Source organism: Notechis scutatus, chromosome 2, assembly GCF_049901735.1.
Source record: "Notechis scutatus isolate UNSWTSFEM ecotype Mainland chromosome 2, rNotScu1.2, whole genome shotgun sequence".
In the NCBI taxonomy this organism is placed as follows: domain Eukaryota; kingdom Metazoa; phylum Chordata; class Lepidosauria; order Squamata; family Elapidae; genus Notechis; species Notechis scutatus.
The window spans coordinates 10,886,608-10,904,804 of NC_142010.1; the positions used below are offsets into that span (position 1 = coordinate 10,886,608).

The 18,197-nt window shown below is 40.6% G+C and overlaps 1 protein-coding gene across 3 annotated transcripts in view; it reads left to right on the plus strand.

Moving 5' to 3' along the window:
* LOC113424443 (uncharacterized) overlaps nt 1-18,197 on the plus strand; it is a 31,321-nt gene that overhangs the window by 7,871 nt on the left and 5,253 nt on the right. For 2 of the 3 annotated variants that reach the window (XM_026686140.2, XM_087952916.1), the window contains 3 exons: nt 1,413-1,542; nt 2,735-3,214; nt 9,237-9,464. In XM_026686140.2, the coding sequence (XP_026541925.2) occupies nt 1,413-1,542; nt 2,735-3,214; nt 9,237-9,464 (838 nt within the window). The remainder of the gene's footprint in view (nt 1-1,412; nt 1,543-2,734; nt 3,215-9,236; nt 9,465-18,197) is intronic. The other variant, XM_087952917.1, reaches the window with a different exon arrangement.

Below are 18,197 nucleotides of genomic sequence, written 5' to 3' on the forward strand. Positions count from 1 at the left end.
GTAATTTTGAATTATTTTGATGCAATTTTAACCTGAAGCTGTATGTATGTTAGAAACTGGAGCCAATTAATACTCAGAATTTAATTTTCCTTTATTAGTGACCCAATTCTGATAAAATTAATCTATTTTCATTTCTGAGGCTTTCTCCTTGTATATATACCAGTGTAACAGGGGATAGAGTTTATAGTCTGAATTAGCATCAACTGAGCAGGGGGTTGGACTAGAAGACTGTTATTCTGTTCTATTCTATTCTATTCTATTCTATTCTATTCTATTCTATTCTATTCTATTCTATTCTATTCTATTATTCCATTCCATTCCATTCCATTCCATTCCACTCCACTCCATATTCTATTCCTGTTCTGTTCTGTTCTGTTCCATTCCATTCCATGCTATATTCTATATTCCATTCCATTCTATATTCTATTCTATTCTATTCCATTCTATATTCTATTCTATTCCATTCTATATTCTATTCTATTCCATTCCATTCTATATTCTATTCTATTCCATTCTATATTCTATTCTATTCCTCCATTCCATTCTATATTCTATTCTATTCTATTCCATTCCATTCCACTCCACTCCACATTCTATTCTGTTCTGTTCTGTTTTATTCCATTCCATTCCATTCCATGCTATATTCTATATTCCATTCCATTCTATATTCTATTCTATATTCTTTTCTATTCCATTCTATATTCTATTCTATTTCATTCTATATTCTATTCTATTCCATTCCATTCTACATTCTATTCTATTCTATTCTACTCTATTCTTATTCTATTCCATATTCTACTCTATACTATTCCATTCTATATTCTATTACATTGCATTCCATTCCATTCTATATTCCATTCTATATTCTACTCTATATTCTATTCTATTCTATTCTATTCTATTCTATTCTATTCTATTCTATTCTATATTCTATTCTATATTCTATTCTATTCTATTCTATTCTATTCTATTCTATTCTATTCTATTCTATTCTATATTCTATTCTATTCCATTCTATATTCTATTCTATTCTATTCCAATCTATATTCTATTCTTTTCCTCCATTCCATTCTGTATTCTGTATTCTATTCCATTCCATTCTATATTCTATTCTATTCTACTCCATTCTATTCTTATTCTACTCCATTCTATTCCATATTCCACTCTAGTCTAACCTAATCCAGTCTATATTCTATTACATTGCATTGCATTGCATTCCATTCTATATTCCATTCCATTCTATTCTATTTCATTTTCTATGTTCTATGTTCTATATTCTATGTTCTATGTTCTATATTCTATATTCTATATTCTATATTCTATATTCTATATTCTATATTCTATATTCTATATTCTATATTCTATATTCTATATTCTATATTCTATATTCTATATTCTATATTCTATTTTAGGTGCTGGAACCGTGCACAGCAGTGGTGATGATCTCCCCAGAGGCTGAAGGATCCCTGGCAACCTCTGGATCTAACAGCCTCCTTTGTGGAGAAGCTGAACTGAAAGATGGTCAGGATCCCAGCTCAGCGGGTAGGTACTCCTGGTAGTAAAGGCAGGGCAGAGTGTTACATGTTGATTGGGTGCTGGAAGTGTACAATCAGTATTTACCCATATTGAATACAGGTAGCCCTTGACTTACAACAGTTCATTTAGTGACTGAAGTTACACTAATGCTGAAAAAAAGTGACTTATGACCGTTATTCACACTTACGACCGTTGCAGCATCACATGATCAAAATTCAGACGCTTGGCAACTGATTCACATTTATGACAGTTGCAGTGTCCCGGGGTGTGTGTGTGTGTGTGTCACGCGACCCCCTTTTGCGACCTTCTGATGAGCGAAAGTCCATGGGGAAGCCAGGTTCACTAAACTACCGTGTGACTAATTTAAACCACGGTGGTGATTCACTTAACAACGATGGCAAAAAAGGTTGTCAAAGGAGGCCAACCAAACTCACTTAACCAATTTTTCACTGAGCAAGATAAATGTTGCCCTCAGTTGTGGTCATAAGTTGAGGACTATCTGTATTGAATAGTTCGTTTAGTGACCGGTTACAATAGCGCTGAAAAATGTGGCTTATGTCCTTCCAAAGAATAGTCAGGGTTGGTTTCCTTTAGGAATAAGCTAGTAGTATGGTAATAATAACCTCAATAATAAGCTAGTCATAGTTCAATCTAGGCCAGTGGTGACTAACCTTTTTGGGCTCCTGTGCCAAAAATTGCCAGCATCCAGAAGGCAATGCGCATGCGTGCACAATCCCCCACATGCTGCCCCCTTACCTGCACTGCACCTCCCAGCTGATTTTCGGCCCGTTTGAGTCCTTTTTTGGCCTCCCAGAGGCTTGAGGAAAGCCTTTGCACCCTTTGCAGGCCAAAAAAATGGGCCCATTTCGTCACTTCCGGTATTTCCGAAAATACAGGAAGTGACGAAACGGGCCTATTTTTCGGCCTGCAAAGGCTTTCCTCAAGCCTCTGGGAGGCCGAAAAACAGCTGTGAGGTAACTTTGCCTCACGTGCACAAATGGCTCTGTGTGCCCCCTGTGGCACGCGTGCCATAGGTTCTCCATCACGGATCTAGGCTGTCTCTGTTGGAAACTAGGTGTTGGGAAGGATACAGCCCCCCCCCCAACCTGATGTACCAGGATACAATTCCAGCCGTTGTTTCTTGTTCTTGGTCTAGTAGAGGAAGCTCAACATCTGGATGTTTATGCTGTTTCCACAGGTGACCCCGCCATAAGCAGGAACCCCTTGGGGGGAGTTTCTCAGCCAGGGGATCCTGAGCTTCCCATGTTGTTTGGATCCTTAATGGGGCAACCAGGATCCCTCGAGGGAAGGGATGGGTTGGTGAAGACGAACCCACCGGAGCCGATCCAGAAAGGGGACGGAGCGAGGCTTTGCAGTGAAGGGGTCTACGAGACGGTGGTCCGTTTGGAGGAACACGGACACTGGTGCCTCGAATGCGGCGAAAGCTTTCAAGACGCTTTGGAGCTTCGGAATCACCAGAATTCCCATTCGGGTCGGAAGCGTCCGAAGTGCCCAGAATGCGGGAAAAGTTTCCGGGACCTTTCACACGTTCTCCGGCATCAAACCGTCCACACGGGAGAGAAACCCTACGCCTGCTTCAAATGTGGGCAGAGTTTCACCCAGAAACCAGCACTTAACCGGCATCTGAGAAAACATTTGGAAAGCCAGAATGACTCAGGTACGATGAAGTCTGCCCTGCCGTTATCTCAAAGGGAATCTCATAGGGAATATTGGAGGGTGGCTGAGTCCTCGGCTTAAGACCACGACTGAGCAAGACGGTTGTTAATTGAGTTGCCAAGGTTGAGAAATACCGATCTAAGCTACATGAACAGAATATTGTGAGGCCTATATTTTTCAATAGAATAGAATAGAAATAGGAATGGAATGGAATGGAATGGAATGGAATAGAATAGAATAGAATAGAATAGAATAGAATAGAATAGAATAGAATAGAATAGAATAGAATAGAATAGAATAGAATTCTTTATTGGCCAAATGTGATTGGACACACAAGGAATTTGTCTTAGCTGCAAATGCTCTCAGTGTACATAAAAGAAAAGAGACATTCGTCAAGAGTCAAGAATCACAAGGTACAACACTTCATGACAGTCATAGGGTACAATAAGCAATCAAATCATACTAGGAAACAGTCAATATAAATCGTAAGGATACAAGCGACAAAGTTGCAGTCATACAGTCACAAGTGGGAGAGGATGGGTGATAAGGAGTGATGAGGAGATTAACGGTAATAGTAGTGCAGACTTTGTAAATAGTTGGACAGTGTTGAGGGAATTATTTGTTTAGCAGAGTGATGGCTTTCAGGGAAAAACTGTTCCTGTGTCTAGTTGTTCTGGTGTGCAGTGCTCTATAGCGTCGTTCTGAGGGAAGGAGTTGAAACAGTTTATGTCCGGGATGTGAGGGGTCTGTAAATATTTTCACAGCCCTCTTTTTGACTCGTGCAGTATGTACAGGTCCTCAATGGAAGGCAGGTGGGTAGCAATTGTTTTTTCTGCAGTCCTAATTATCCTCTGAAGTCTGTGTCTGTCGTGTTGGGTTGCAGAACCAAACCAGAGAGTTATAGAGGTGCAGATGACAGACTCAATAATTCCCCTGTAGAACTGGATCAGCAGCTCCTTGGGCAGTTTGAGGTTTCTGAGTTGGCGCAGAAAGAACATTCTTTGTTGTGCTTTTTTGATGATGTTTTTGATGTTAGGTGTCCATTTTAGGTCATGTGATATGATAGAACCTAGAAATTTGAAGGTCTCGAAATGTGAAATATCGAAAGCCTTAATGGTGTTTTTCATCTTTTCTTTCTCCTGCACCAAAGACAATCAAGAAAGGCAATCTTGAGTTTCTTTCACATGCTGTACAAGTAGTCGACTTACAACAGTTCGTTTAGTGACCGTTTGAAATTACAACGGCACTGAAAAAAGTGACCTATGACCGTTTTTCACTCTTACAACCATTGCAGCACTCCCATGGTCACATGATTTGGATGTTTGACAACTGACTCACATTTATGACGGTTGCAGTGCCCCAAGGCCATGTCATCCCCTTTTGCGACCTTCTAACTAGCAAAGTCGAAGGGAAAACCAGATTCACTTAACAACCAGATCACAGGTGGTCCTTGACTTACAACAGTTCATTTAGTGATCATTCAAAGTTACAATGGCACTGAAAAAGTGACTCATCGTGACCTGTTACGAACTTTACAGGTGTAATGATTCACTTAACAATGGTGGCAAGAAAAGTCGTAAAAGGAGGCAAACTGACCCTTAACAAATGTTTCACTTAACAGCATGAGTTTTGGGCTCAATTGGGATTGTAAGTTGAGGATTACCTGTATGTAGTTACCAGGACCAAGCTCATGTTTTGTTAACAATGGCCAAATATATTCTCCAAGCTCACCTGTGTCCTCTTCTACACTGGGAGATTGAATGAGAAACGATAAAAATTGCCACTGGGTACGATTTTGGGCTATAATTGCAACTTTCGGCAGCAATGGTGATTTTTGTCACCCTGCCATCCACTGGACTGCAGGCAGCCAATCTTTATTTTGGTTTATTTTCTACGTTCAGAGAAACCTGCCAGCTTACATAGAGTAGGAACCAGGGGTGGGATTCTACCAGTTTGCACCTATTCGCTAGAACCGGTTGTTAACATGCTAAGCAGTTTGGAGAACCGGTTGTTAGAAGAAATTACTGGCCTAATCCTGTAAGGAAGGCAGGAAGGAAACATTCTGGTGTTGCTTACAGAATCTGCCTCTCCGTTAACCCTTATTACATTCTTGGCAAGACTAGACTTCCTGTCTCTGGAACTTCTTTGGAGTTTTTCCCCTCCTTTGCTGGTACTTTGCTTGTGTGGAGTGACCATTCAAAGTTACAATGGCACTGAAAAAAGTGACTTATGACCATTTTTCACACTTACGACTGTTACAGCATCCCCACAGTCATGAGAGGCCAGGCGAGGAGATGCGTGCCTTGATGTGAGTGATGTTGAGTTGGCCACACCCAGCCAATAACATGACCACCAAGCCACGTCAACCCAGTCACATGACCACCAAGCCACGCCCACCACCTAAGCCACGCCCACAGAACCGTTTATTAAAAAATTGAATCCCACCCCTGCCAGGAACCCACATAAAACATCCACAGTAATACAACAAAGGCACAATAAAGGCACACTGCTCAAACAGAACTACAAGCAGAGGTGGGCTGCTGCAGGTTCAGACAGGTTCACCAGAACCCCTTGTCCCGATTCTGCACGGTTTGGAGAACGGGCAAATTGGACCACTGGCAGGCCCCAGCCCTGCCTGTTGTTTGGACCATTTTTGGCCTTTTTAGGGGTGAAAAACGGCCTGAAAAGGCCCCCCAAAAGGACTGTTTTTCAGGCTGTTTTCAGGTTATTTTCAGGCCGTTTTTCAGGCTGTTTTCAGGCATATCTTGGCTGGAAAAACAGCCTAAAAAGGGCCTGTTTTGTGGGCTTTCAAGCCATTTTTGAGCTGTTTTAGGGCCATCTTTCCAGCCAAAATTGGCCTGAAAACTGCCCGAAAAACTGCCTGAAAACTGCCTAAAAACAGGCCAAAAAATGGGCGCGGGTGGGGCCAGCCAGTGATGGGATTAGTCCCAACCAGCTGAATCCAACCTCTTCCTTTGAGGCGAGTGACCAGGAGGTGGGGCTGGGTGTGATGAGTGACATTTGTAAGACATTTTGTAAGAACGAGTGGCTGAGGTATTGGCTATGTGTCTATCCGCCTCCTGTGTTGTAACGATCTGGGTAATGGGCTGTGTGATGACCTTCTGAGTTCTATTGTTTTGACATCCTGGGTCTTGTGCTGTAATCTCCTGGGTTGTAATGAACTGGGTCATGGGCTGTGTGATGACCTTCACCAGCCTGAAGATGGCGAGTGGGACCTTGTCGAAACGTTGCCAAGATGCTCTCAATCTTACACGGGAAAAAACCCGAACATGCCAAGACCTGCATACCTGTACCCGTGAAAATCTACGAAAACATTTAAAGTTGTAGCAACGTTGCGGCAGAATTTCATCTGCCAGCATCAGGCTTCTGTATAGTGTTCATCTGACAAACACTATACAGAAGCCTGATGATGGCAGATGAGATTCTGCTGAAACGTTGCTACAACTTTAAAAGCACAACTATAATGACGTGGAAAAATACCCGAACAAAGCTGAATACCATACATATAAATATCCACGAAAACTTAAGAAAACATATATATATATATATAATTTTCAATGCATGTTATGGGGGTAGCCCTTCCATAGTAATTATTTGTTAATTACTACACATGAACCTCTCTACCTACCCTTGCTGTGAGGATTAAAGTTCCTCTTCCCTCTTCTCACACACAAACACACCTAAATAGTGTGAGAGAAATCAGACATAATCACAGCAATTAAAAATCTCTCAGTTCTTGCAAATTTATGTATTTATTTATTAAACGGTTCTGCCGCCCATCTCCCCCACAAGGTATCTCTGGGAGCCTTACAGGTTATAATTATTAGCAATAGCAATAGCACTTAAGACTTATATGCCGCTTTTTTGTGCTTTACAGCCCTTTCTAAGCGTTTTACAGAGTCAGCATATTGCCCCCCAACAATTTGGGTCCTCATTTTACCCACCTCGGAAGGATGGAAGGCTGAGTCAACCTTGAGCCTGGTGGGATTTAAACTGCCAAATTGTAGGCAGCTGGCTGCAGAAGTAGCTTGCAGTACTGCATTCTGCCCCACAGAAGCTCCTCTGTTATTATTATTTTATTATTATTTTTCCTCAGAGTTAAATTACACACTTTAAAATCCAACTTTAGAAATCTTGGCCTACAACAAGCCTATTATTATTATTTTACTTGTGCCAATGCCCAGAGCTTCAATATCAATCTAAAAAACTATCAAAAGTTTCATAACATTGCATAAAAATGTAAATTACGAGCATCTAAAAATGTATCTCTGGTAACGTTTTGCTGGAACCTTATCGTATCTTCCAAAATGGTTCCCCTTCTCCATTTGGCTGCCTGTTAATCAAAACACTAAAATGTGTTGTCAATCTATGGATGCATATAGCGATAGCTCTCAATTTACAAACATCGGGTAATGACTGTTCTCGACGTTAACAACGGTACTGAAAAAAAGTGACGTACGGCCATTTTTCACGCTTAACGACCGTTTGCAGCATCCCTAGGGTCATGTGATCAAAATCCGGAATGCTTGGTAATGGGTTCCTATTCGTGATGGATTGCAGTGTCTCAGGATCCTGTTTAATCTCCTTTTGCAACCTTCCGACAAGGAAAGCCAATGGGGAAGCTTGAGAACTCTGTGATTAAGTTTAGCCACTGCAGCGACTCACTTACCAACCGCGGGAAGAAAGGTTGTAAAACGGGACAAAAGCTCACTTAGCAACTGTCTCGCTTAGAAACATAAATTTTGGCCTCAGTTGTGGTCATAAGTCAGTGGTATCGAACTCAATTTCATTGAGGGCTGCCTCAGGGCTGTGGTTGACCTCAGGAGTGCTGGAGTGCCTTTACTTTACTTTACTTTTTTACTTTACTTTACTTTACTTTACTTTACCTTTACCTTTACCTTTACCTTTACTTTACTTTACTTTACTTTACTTTACTTTACTTTACTTTACTTTACTTTACTTTACTTTACTTTACTTTACTTTACTTTACTTTACTTTACTTTACTTTATTGTCATTGCACCTCATACAACTAAACTAAATACCATCGTCAGTGTACATTTTGACTGTCAAAATAAACACAAACACACATCCTTCACATTCTATACATTGAATTGAAAACCCCTAATATTGCTTTAATATTGCACTATACAGTAGAATTCAGTAAATTTACTGCCCTGGGATAGAAGCTGTTTTCAGCCTATTTGTCCTTGTTTTTATTCTCCTGTACCGTCTTGCCAGATGGTAATAGTTCAAAAAAAGGGTACCCAGGATGAGATGGATCTTTGAGAATGTTTTGAGCTTTCTCAAGGCAGCGGGAGCTATAAAGCTCTTCCAAAGAGGGAAGAGGACAACCCATGATCCTCTGGGCAATGACGTTAACCCTCTAGAGCGCTTTCCTATCTGCCACTGTGCAAATGGCAAACCATACAGAGGTGCAGTAAGTTAAGATACTCTCTATGATGCAGCGGTAGAAGGTCACCGGCAGTTTTTCATTCAGCTGTTGTTTTCTGAGGAGTCTCAGGTAGTATAATTTCTGCTGGGCCCTTTTGACCATGGCTGCAATGTGGCACCTCAGGTCAGGTCCTCTTTTAGGGTAACACCCAGAAACTTAAAACCGGCCACTTGCTCCACTTGGTCTCCACTGATAAGCAAGGGCTGGATGTCTGATCTGTTCCTTCTGTAGTCACGTGTGGCTGACTGGGTGGGCAGCTTAACACCACTCCCCAAACTGCTGGTATGTTTCCTTTTCATACTGGGTAGACCGGGCCGAAATCACGCTGGCCCGATGTTTCCTCTTTGCATTAGGTAGACCGGGCTGAAGCAATGCGGGCTGGCCCCTTAACATTTTCCAGGGTGGCCCCCGTGGGCTGAATCCGACCACATCTCAGGCCGCAGCCCACAGGCTTTGTGTTTCACACCCATGTTGCAAGTCGAGAACTATCTGTACACTTATGGTAGTTTGGGTTGTTTTTCTTTTCTTTTCTTCGCTTCCTCCAAACAGGTTTCATCCCAAGTATGAAACACCCAAGGACTGACATGGGTAGTCGCAAGCGTCCAGAGTGCTTAGCATGTGGAAAGAGTTTCCGGGACGTTTCTCAGGTCCTTCGGCATCAGACGGTTCATACGGGTGAGAGGCCTTACAGCTGCCTTGAGTGTGGGCAAAGTTTCACCCAAAAGCCGGCTCTCAACCGACATACGAGGAAACATCTCAAAGGCGAAACCTACAAAGGTATGGATGAAAGCGTAAGACAGGGTCCACAAACTTGGCAACTTTAAGACTTGTGGACTTCAACTCCCAGAATTCTTAAAGTCTTAAAATTTGGAGACCTCTAGTGTAAGAGATAAGGAGTCTCCGGGTGTCAACATTCCAGCAAACCTCCATTCCAGCCAATAACTACAAGACTCTCAAAAGTTCCTTCTATTTGGATAGTAACTGGCACATCTGTGGAATCCTGAATCTGAAAGTTTCGGGCTTCCTTGCAAAAGTAAAAACTACAAATCCATCCCCCATTCCCCATCTCCACATCACATCCGTCCCAATGTAAAACTTACTTTCCACTGTGCGCAACACTACGTGACCTTGAACCAGAAAAAGAATTTTATTTTGTCTAACAAGATATTCTCAAATGAATTCCCCCCTCCCGCTCCCCCGCAGTTGTGGCAGCGTGGGAGCATCGGATCTCAATATGGCTTCCAAAGCGGACACCGGGGTTCGCCTCTTCCCCATTTCCGGAGATTGCAAGATGTCTGTTTCTTCTCTTACGAGTATATCTAGAACTCGTATTTTTAGAATACTATATTATGCAATTAAAACATTTATACTGTTGCAGCAAATCTTGCTTCCAAATCAGGACACAAGACCACGAAAGGTTGGAGAATACAGGGTTTATTTGCGCAAAGTGTTCAGAGCATTAGCATGGCAAATTCTGAACCCCCAGTTCTTCCTGAGACAATATTTTTATACCTATTATGACATCAGTGTAGATCTGGGCGTTACTCTTTTTTTTTTTTAAACAAATTTTATTAATTTTAAAGACAAACAAACCATCATTAAATACATAAACCTCTTTCCATTATAAATTTTACAAGTCAAATAAAACATTATTTTATACAACATAATTCTATTTTAGACCATTTCCATATGAGCATACAAATATCTCTTATCAAATTTCTCCTTATTTCTCTTTACTCTTATTCAATTTCACTATTATTATTATTATTCTCTATATTTATCCAATTTATAATTATCATCTATTTCTCTCTGACTTGGTTACCATTATTCTCATCCTATATTCCTGCAAGGTTTTATTAATTCTCCCACATACATAAACACACAAAACACAAAAATATAAGAGATCTTTTAGGAAAGTAACTTGGCCCCAGATACCTCTCTCTATATGGACTTCAATTATGTTCATGCTCATCTTACATGCCATTACCTATTTTATTTACCATTCTATATCTTCTATATTAGCTTCTCCACACATTTCACTCTTCTTAATTCTATCTTATTTAATTCATTTTAATTTAAGTCATTATATTTGTATCTTTTGTCCATTCTTTATTATCCATTTGTCTCATTCCCTATAGTAAAAAGGAAAAAGAATTTCTCCTGAAATCACTAATCAGAGTATGATGCCTTTCTATCATCCCCTAAATTAACATTTAAAATAACACCTAATACCCAATCTGATTCTGCTTGGTACATTCTATCTACTAATTTTTAAAAAGAAAAATAATAAATCCAAAATGATTAAATACATAGTTAAATAATAAATCTAAATATTGAATCTTATAACATTCCAATTATCTTTTCCAAAAACAAATGCTACAATAAGTTTATAATAGCATCAACACCATAGTCAATCAGACTCTTTAATTAAAACTCAATATTCTAAACATTCCCTTTAATATTTTATTAGGTTTTAAAATCAATCATTACTAAACATTTCAATATTTTAATCTCTTATTAATTCTTATAACATTCTAATTTTCTATTTCTAATACAAATGCTACAGTACCATCTTATGTACCTTGCAGAATCTTTTTTAAAGAAATTATACATTACCCTTTGTCCCTAAAAAAAATTCCTCTTTTCCCATCTTGTTTCAAAGCTTTGTGGCTTTTTTCCATCTTTTCCCTTCCTTTCTTCTCCCACCAGGCCTTCTTACCCCACCTCCCCTCCTAACCTCTGCCTTGTTAGCTTCCCTTCTCTGTTGTATTCCTTTTTTCTTTTGTTTTCTAACATTATATTTATTTTGCATCTTATTTTTCTCTTTCTTGGGTGTTTTTTTAAGTCTTAAGTTCTTCATTTTCCTTCCTCTCTTTCTCCTTTCTTTCTTAATTAATTCTTTCTTAATTAAATTTTGAGATTCATTAAAGATGGCATCTTCTTCTTCTTCTGCTGCTGCCTCCATCTGTTGTTGTGTTTGTTGATAGATAGCAAGCGCCATTTCTAAAAAGAGAAAAGCTTCTTTCACAGCGTCCTTGCCTTCTTTTTTTATTTGTTCATATTCTTTTCTCAGTTCATCAACAGATAAAGCCGTTATAAATCTTTTCTTTTCTTTTTTCCCTCTTTCTTCTTAAAACAACCAAGATGTTTCAAAAGTTAGAACAGTCCCAAAGTCATCAATCAGTCCAAGCCAAAACAAAGTTCTCACTTTCTCTTCCTGGGGTAATATCAATTAAGAAAAAAAGAAAAACCCAATCTGTATTTTAAAGCCTTATTGCAATAAATTTCAGTCTTCAAATCCTTAAATCCTTCATCTCCTCCAACAAGATCTTAATATATATATTTGTCCTCTCCCTTCCCACTTATCACAAAAAGCAAGTTTTTACCTTCTATAAAAAGACAGGTTTCTCAATATCCATTTGTTGATTCCATAGGGAAGGAGAGTAAACTTTCCTTTTCAGCACCTCAAAATTGCCGCTTATAATTCTCTTCTGGAAAGTATCATTCAAAAAGCTATAGTTTTCAGGATGTTAAATGTATCTTAAAGTCCTGGGTCAGCCAAGAAAAACTTTCACTTCAAAAACTTTCTCCTCTTCCTCCTGCACATTCTTACCCAGCTGCCGGCTTCTTTGTGGCGGCCATTACGGACCGCCGCTGCACCGTCTTGAGAAAAGGGGGTTTTGCCAGCCGGGGAGGGGGTCTGCAACACCCCCAAACCCCTCTCCGGATCCCCCCTATCTTCAGCCACCCCTGCAGGGCAGCCTTAGCCTCCAAACCCGTCCGGATCGGAGGCACCAAAACGGCTAGCGCCGCAGGGATCGCGCAGTATCGCGAATCCCTGCCGCTAACGAAGCCGACAAACCGGAAGTCCTGGGCGTTACTCTTATTACATTTTACCAAATAAGGACAAAATTGCATACATTTCTGTAAAGGAAGTATAAAGAGGAAATAACAAGTATATTTTTGATCACTCAGTTATCTTACACCATCAGTTATTTTCCATGTTCACCCTTGTTTACAGTAACGTGGTTAGTTCAAGTTCCTGAGTTCAGCAATCTTGTGGGTTACACAATGTTTTGTTAAGCAAAGCAACGGGAAGCCGGGACCTTTGCTAAATATGACTTGTTGACCTATACTAAATATAAAACGTGCTTTATATGCTTTATATGACAAGTGCTTTATATGCTCTTATCCAGCTGCTTCAATACGATAATATATGATTGTGTCATATATTAATATACGACTACTATACATATATATATATATATATATATATATATATATATATATATATATATATTCTCAAGTTTTCGCGGGTACTTACATGTATGGCATTCAGCTTTGTTCGGGTATTTTCCCACGTCATTGTAGTTGTGCTTTTAAAGTTGTAGCAACATTTCAGCAGAATCTCATCTGCCATCATCAGGCTTCTGTATAATGTTCATCTGTGAGTCAGACTTTCACAGCCGTTTCTGTTTTAAATTTGGTGCTAGCCTACTGCTGTGCCAGAATGGTGTTTTTTTTCGTCTTGATTGGTTGGGAGTCTTGGTCTGTGTTTATTGATCTTGGAGTTTGCTGTGTTCTGCTTGATTGGTGTTTCTAATATCTTCTGTCTGTTTTGTAGCTTTTTTTGTCTTGATTGGCTGGCAATATTGCGTTTCCTGTATTGGAGGCTTTTAGTGCGGCTTGGCTATCATTTATTAGGAAGCTAGGTTTCATCTGGGTGCCTGTTTGGGGTGTGTTTGAGCTGGAGGTATCAGGGGGAGTCTGTTTGTGCCCAGGTGTTTGCCTGGCTTGTGGTGTGGAGATTTTTTTGTTTGAGAGTGCAGGCTTCCAGATAATTGACAGTCTGGTGGAGTCATCTCTTCTATTCATGCTTTCAGGTCTTTTTTCAATCTCTATGGCTTCTCTGATAATTCTGTAGCTGGAGTTTTCTATAGTGGCTAAGGTTTTGGTGCCATTGAAGTCGATGCTATGACCTGTGGCTTTCATGTGTTGGACTAGTGAGGAAGTGTGTTCCAGCTTTTTTACTGCATTGTTGTGTTCATCTAGGCGGGTACTTATTCTTCTATTGGTCTGTCCAATGTATGTGGCAGGGCATGATGCACAGGGGACTTCATATATGCCTTGGTTTTCCAGGTCAATTTTATCTTTGGGGTTTCTTAGGATGGCTGCTATTTTTCTGTCTGTTTTGAAGGCAGTCTTGATGTGATGCCTGTGTAGTATCTTACTGATTTTGTCTGTAGTACCTCTTTTGTAGGGCAGGACAGCTGTTCCATAGGTCTGTTCATCTTCTAGGTCTCCATTATGTTATGATACTACAGACAAAATCAGTAAGATTACAGCACAAGATCCAGGATATCTCCACAGCAAAACTCACAAGGCCATCACACAGCCCATTATACCAACATCAACTCCATCAACCAATCAAGAGGCAGCAGCGCAGCCAACCAGCCCAGCACACCAGCCCCCACCACCAGTATTTATAGAGAGACAGCAGCTCCGATCACACACTGCTTGCATTGGCACGAAGCCAAAAGCACCAGCCTGAGGATGGCGAGTGGGACCTCGCCGAAACGTCACCAAGATACTCTTAATCTTACACGGGAAAAGACCCAAACACACCTAGACCTACATACCTGTACCAGTGAAAATCTACGAAAACAAATATATATATGATGAACACTATACAGAAGCCTGATGATGGCAGATGAGATTGTGCCGAAACGTCGCTACAACTTTAAAAGCACAACTACTATGACGTGGGAAAATACCCGAACAAAGCTGAATGCCATATATATATATATATATATATATATATATATATATATATATATATATATATATATGGTGTCGCTTGGTTGGTATTTTCCCACGTCATTGTAGTCTTTTTGTTAGCAGCGTTCAGCAGAATCTATCTGCCATCATCAGGCTTTTAGTAGTGCCTGTGAGTTAGACTTGTACACTGTAAAAGTCTAACTCACAGACGAACACTATACAAAAGCCTGATGATGGCAGATGAGATTCTGCTGAAACGTTGCTACAACTTTAAAAGCACCACTACTATGACGTGGGAAAATACCCGAACAAAGCTGAATGCCATACATACATACATACATACATATATATATTTGTTTTCTTAAGTTTTCGCGGGTACACTGTAAAAGTCTAACTCACAGACGAACACAATACAGAAGCCTGATGATGGCAGATGAGATTCTGCTGAAACGTTGCTACAACTTTAAAAGAACAACTACAATGACGTGGGAAAATACCCGAACTAAGCCGAATACCATATATATATATGTATATATATATATATGTATATGTATGTGTGTGTATATATATATATATACACTGAGGTTCTGAGGTTCTCGCGGGTATTTGTATGTGGATCTTTGGTTATTCGGGTTTTCTCCCGCGTAAGATTGGAAGTATCTAGGCAACGTTTCGATGAAGTCTCATTCATCATCTTCAGGCTTGTGTCTTCCGCTCTGTGCTTCTCAGAGTGATGTGAGCTTGCAGCTGCTTCTTCCTTTTAACTGCTAGTGGGGGTGTGACTTGATTGGGTGGGGGCTTGGCTGTGTTCTGATTGGGTGGGGTCTGTTCTCATTGGTTGGGGTTGGCTGTGTTCTGTTTGGTTGGGGGGTTGGCTGTGTTCTGATTGGCTGGAGGTGTGTTCTGTTCAGGTGGGGGCTTGGTTGTACTCAGGTTAGTCTTAGTTGCTGGGGGATTTGAGCTGGTGAGCTGTGATCTTGCTGTTTGGCTTCGAGTTCGTGGTCGTGCTGCATCTTCATGGTGGGGGTCAGTTCGCTTCATGTATGGCTCGGAGGGGTTTGAAGTGGGTAGTGATGCAGCTGCAGTGCGGCTTCTGGTCCGTGGTTGTGTCTCATCTTCTGTGTGGGTGTGAGTCTGCTTTTTACGTGGAAGTGTGGTGGTGGCATCTTGTGTGGCTCTGGTGGGTGTGGGTCTGGTGTCATTCTTCATGTTAGGTACTCGTCTGTTCAGCAAGATCCTCCAAAAACACAACATTAAAACAGCATCCTGCACAAACAGAAAAATATCCACCATCCTAAGAAACCCTAAAGATAAAAAAAAAAAACTTTCTCCTCTTCCTCCTGCATTCTTACCCAGCTGCCGGCTTCTTTGTGGCGGCCATTACGGACCGCCGCTGCACCGTCTTGAGAAAAGGGTTTTACCGGCCGGGAGGGGGTCTGCAACACCCCCAAACCTCTCTCCGGATCCCCCTATCTTCAGCCGCCCTGCAGGGCAGCCTTAGCCTCAAACCCGTCCGGATCGGAGGCACCAAAAGCGACTAGCGCTGCAGGAATCGCAGTATCGCGAATCCCTGCCGCTAGCGAAGCCGACAAACCGGAAGTCCTGGGCGTTACTCTTATTACATTTTACCAAATAAGGACAAAATTGCATACATTTCTATAAAGGAAGTATAAAGAGGAAATAACAAGTATATTTTTGATCACTCAGTTATCTTACACCATCAGTTATTTTCCATGTTCACCCTTGTTTACAGTAACGTGGTTAGTTCAAGTTCCTGAGTTCAGCAATCTTGTGGGTTACACAATGTTTTGTTAAGCAAAGCAACGGGAAGCCGGGACCTTTGCTAAATATGACTTGTTGACCTATACTAAATATAAAACGTGCTTTATATGCTTTATATGACAAGTGCTTTATATGCTCTTATCCAGCTGCTTCAATACGATAATATATGATTGTGTCATATATTAATATACGACTACTATACATATATATATATATATATATTCTCAAGTTTTCGCGGGTACTTACATGTATGGCATTCAGCTTTGTTCGGGTATTTTCCCACGTCATTGTAGTTGTGCTTTTAAAGTTGTAGCAACATTTCGGCAGAATCTCATCTGCCATCATCAGGCTTCTGTATAGTGTTCATCTGTGAGTCAGACTTTCACAGCCGTTTCTGTTTTAAATTTGGTGCTAGCCTACTGCTGTGCCAGAATGGTTTTTTTTTTCATCTTGATTGGTTGGGAGTCTTGGTCTGTGTTTATTGATCTTGGAGTTTGCTGTGTTCTGCTTGATTGGTGTTTCTAATATCTTCTGTCTGTTTTGTAGCTTTTTTTGTCTTGATTGGCTGGCAATATTGTGTTTCCTGTATTGGAGGCTTTTAGTGCGGCTTGGCTATCATTAGTTAGGAAGCTGGGTTTCATCTGGGTGCCTGGTTGGGGTGTGTTTGAGCTGGAGGTATCAGGGGGAGTCTGTTTGTGCCCAGGTGTTTGCCTGGCTTGTGGTGTGGAGATTTTTTTGTTTCAGAGTGCAGGCTTCCAGATAATTGACAGTCTGGTGGAGTCATCTCTTCTATTCATGCTTTCAGGTCTTTTTTCAATCTCTATGGCTTCTCTGATAATTCTGTAGCTGGAGTTTTCTATAGTGGCTAAGGTTTTGGTGCCATTGAAGTCGATGCTATGACCTGTGGCTTTCATGTGTTGGACTAGTGAGGAAGTGTGTTCCAGCTTTTTACTGCATTGTTGTGTTCATCTAGGCGGGTACTTATTCTTCTATTGGTCTGTCCAATGTATGTGGCAGGGCATGATGCACAGGGGACTTCATATATGCCTTGGTTTTCCAGGTCAATTTTATCTTTGGGGTTTCTTAGGATGGCTGCTATTTTTCTGTCTGTTTTGAAGGCAGTCTTGATGTGATGCCTGTGTAGTATCTTACTGATTTTGTCTGTAGTACCTCTTTTGTAGGGCAGGACAGCTGTTCCATAGGTCTGTTCATCTTCTAGGTCTCCATTATGTTATGATACTACAGACAAAATCAGTAAGATTACAGCACAAGATCCAGGATATCTCCACAGCAAAACTCACAAGGCCATCACACAGCCCATTATACCAACATCAACTCCATCAACCAATCAAGAGGCAGCAGTGCAGCCAACCAGCCCAGCACACCAGCCCCCACCACCAGTATTTATAGAGAGACGGCAGCTCCGATCACACACTGCTTGCATTGGCACGAAGCCAAAAGCACCAACCTGAGGATGGCGAGTGGGACCTCGCGAAACGTCACCAAGATACTCTTAATCTTACACGGGAAAAGACCCAAACACACCTAGACCTACATACCTGTACCAGTGAAAATCTACGAAAACAAATATATATATGATGACCACTATATAGAAGCCTGATGATGGCAGATGAGATTCTGCTGAAACGTCGCTACAACTTTAAAAGCACAACTACTATGACGTGGGAAAATACCCAACAAAGCTGAATGCCATATATATATATATATATATATATATATATATATATATATATATATATATATATATATATATATATATATATATATATATATATATGTTGTTAGGTTGGTTTTTCACGTCATTAGTTCTTTAAAGTTGTAGCAACAGCTTCAGCAGAATCTCATCTGCCATCATCTGATGATGATGATGGCAGATGAGATTCTGCTGAAACGTTGCTACAACTTTAAAGAACTACAATGACGTGGGAA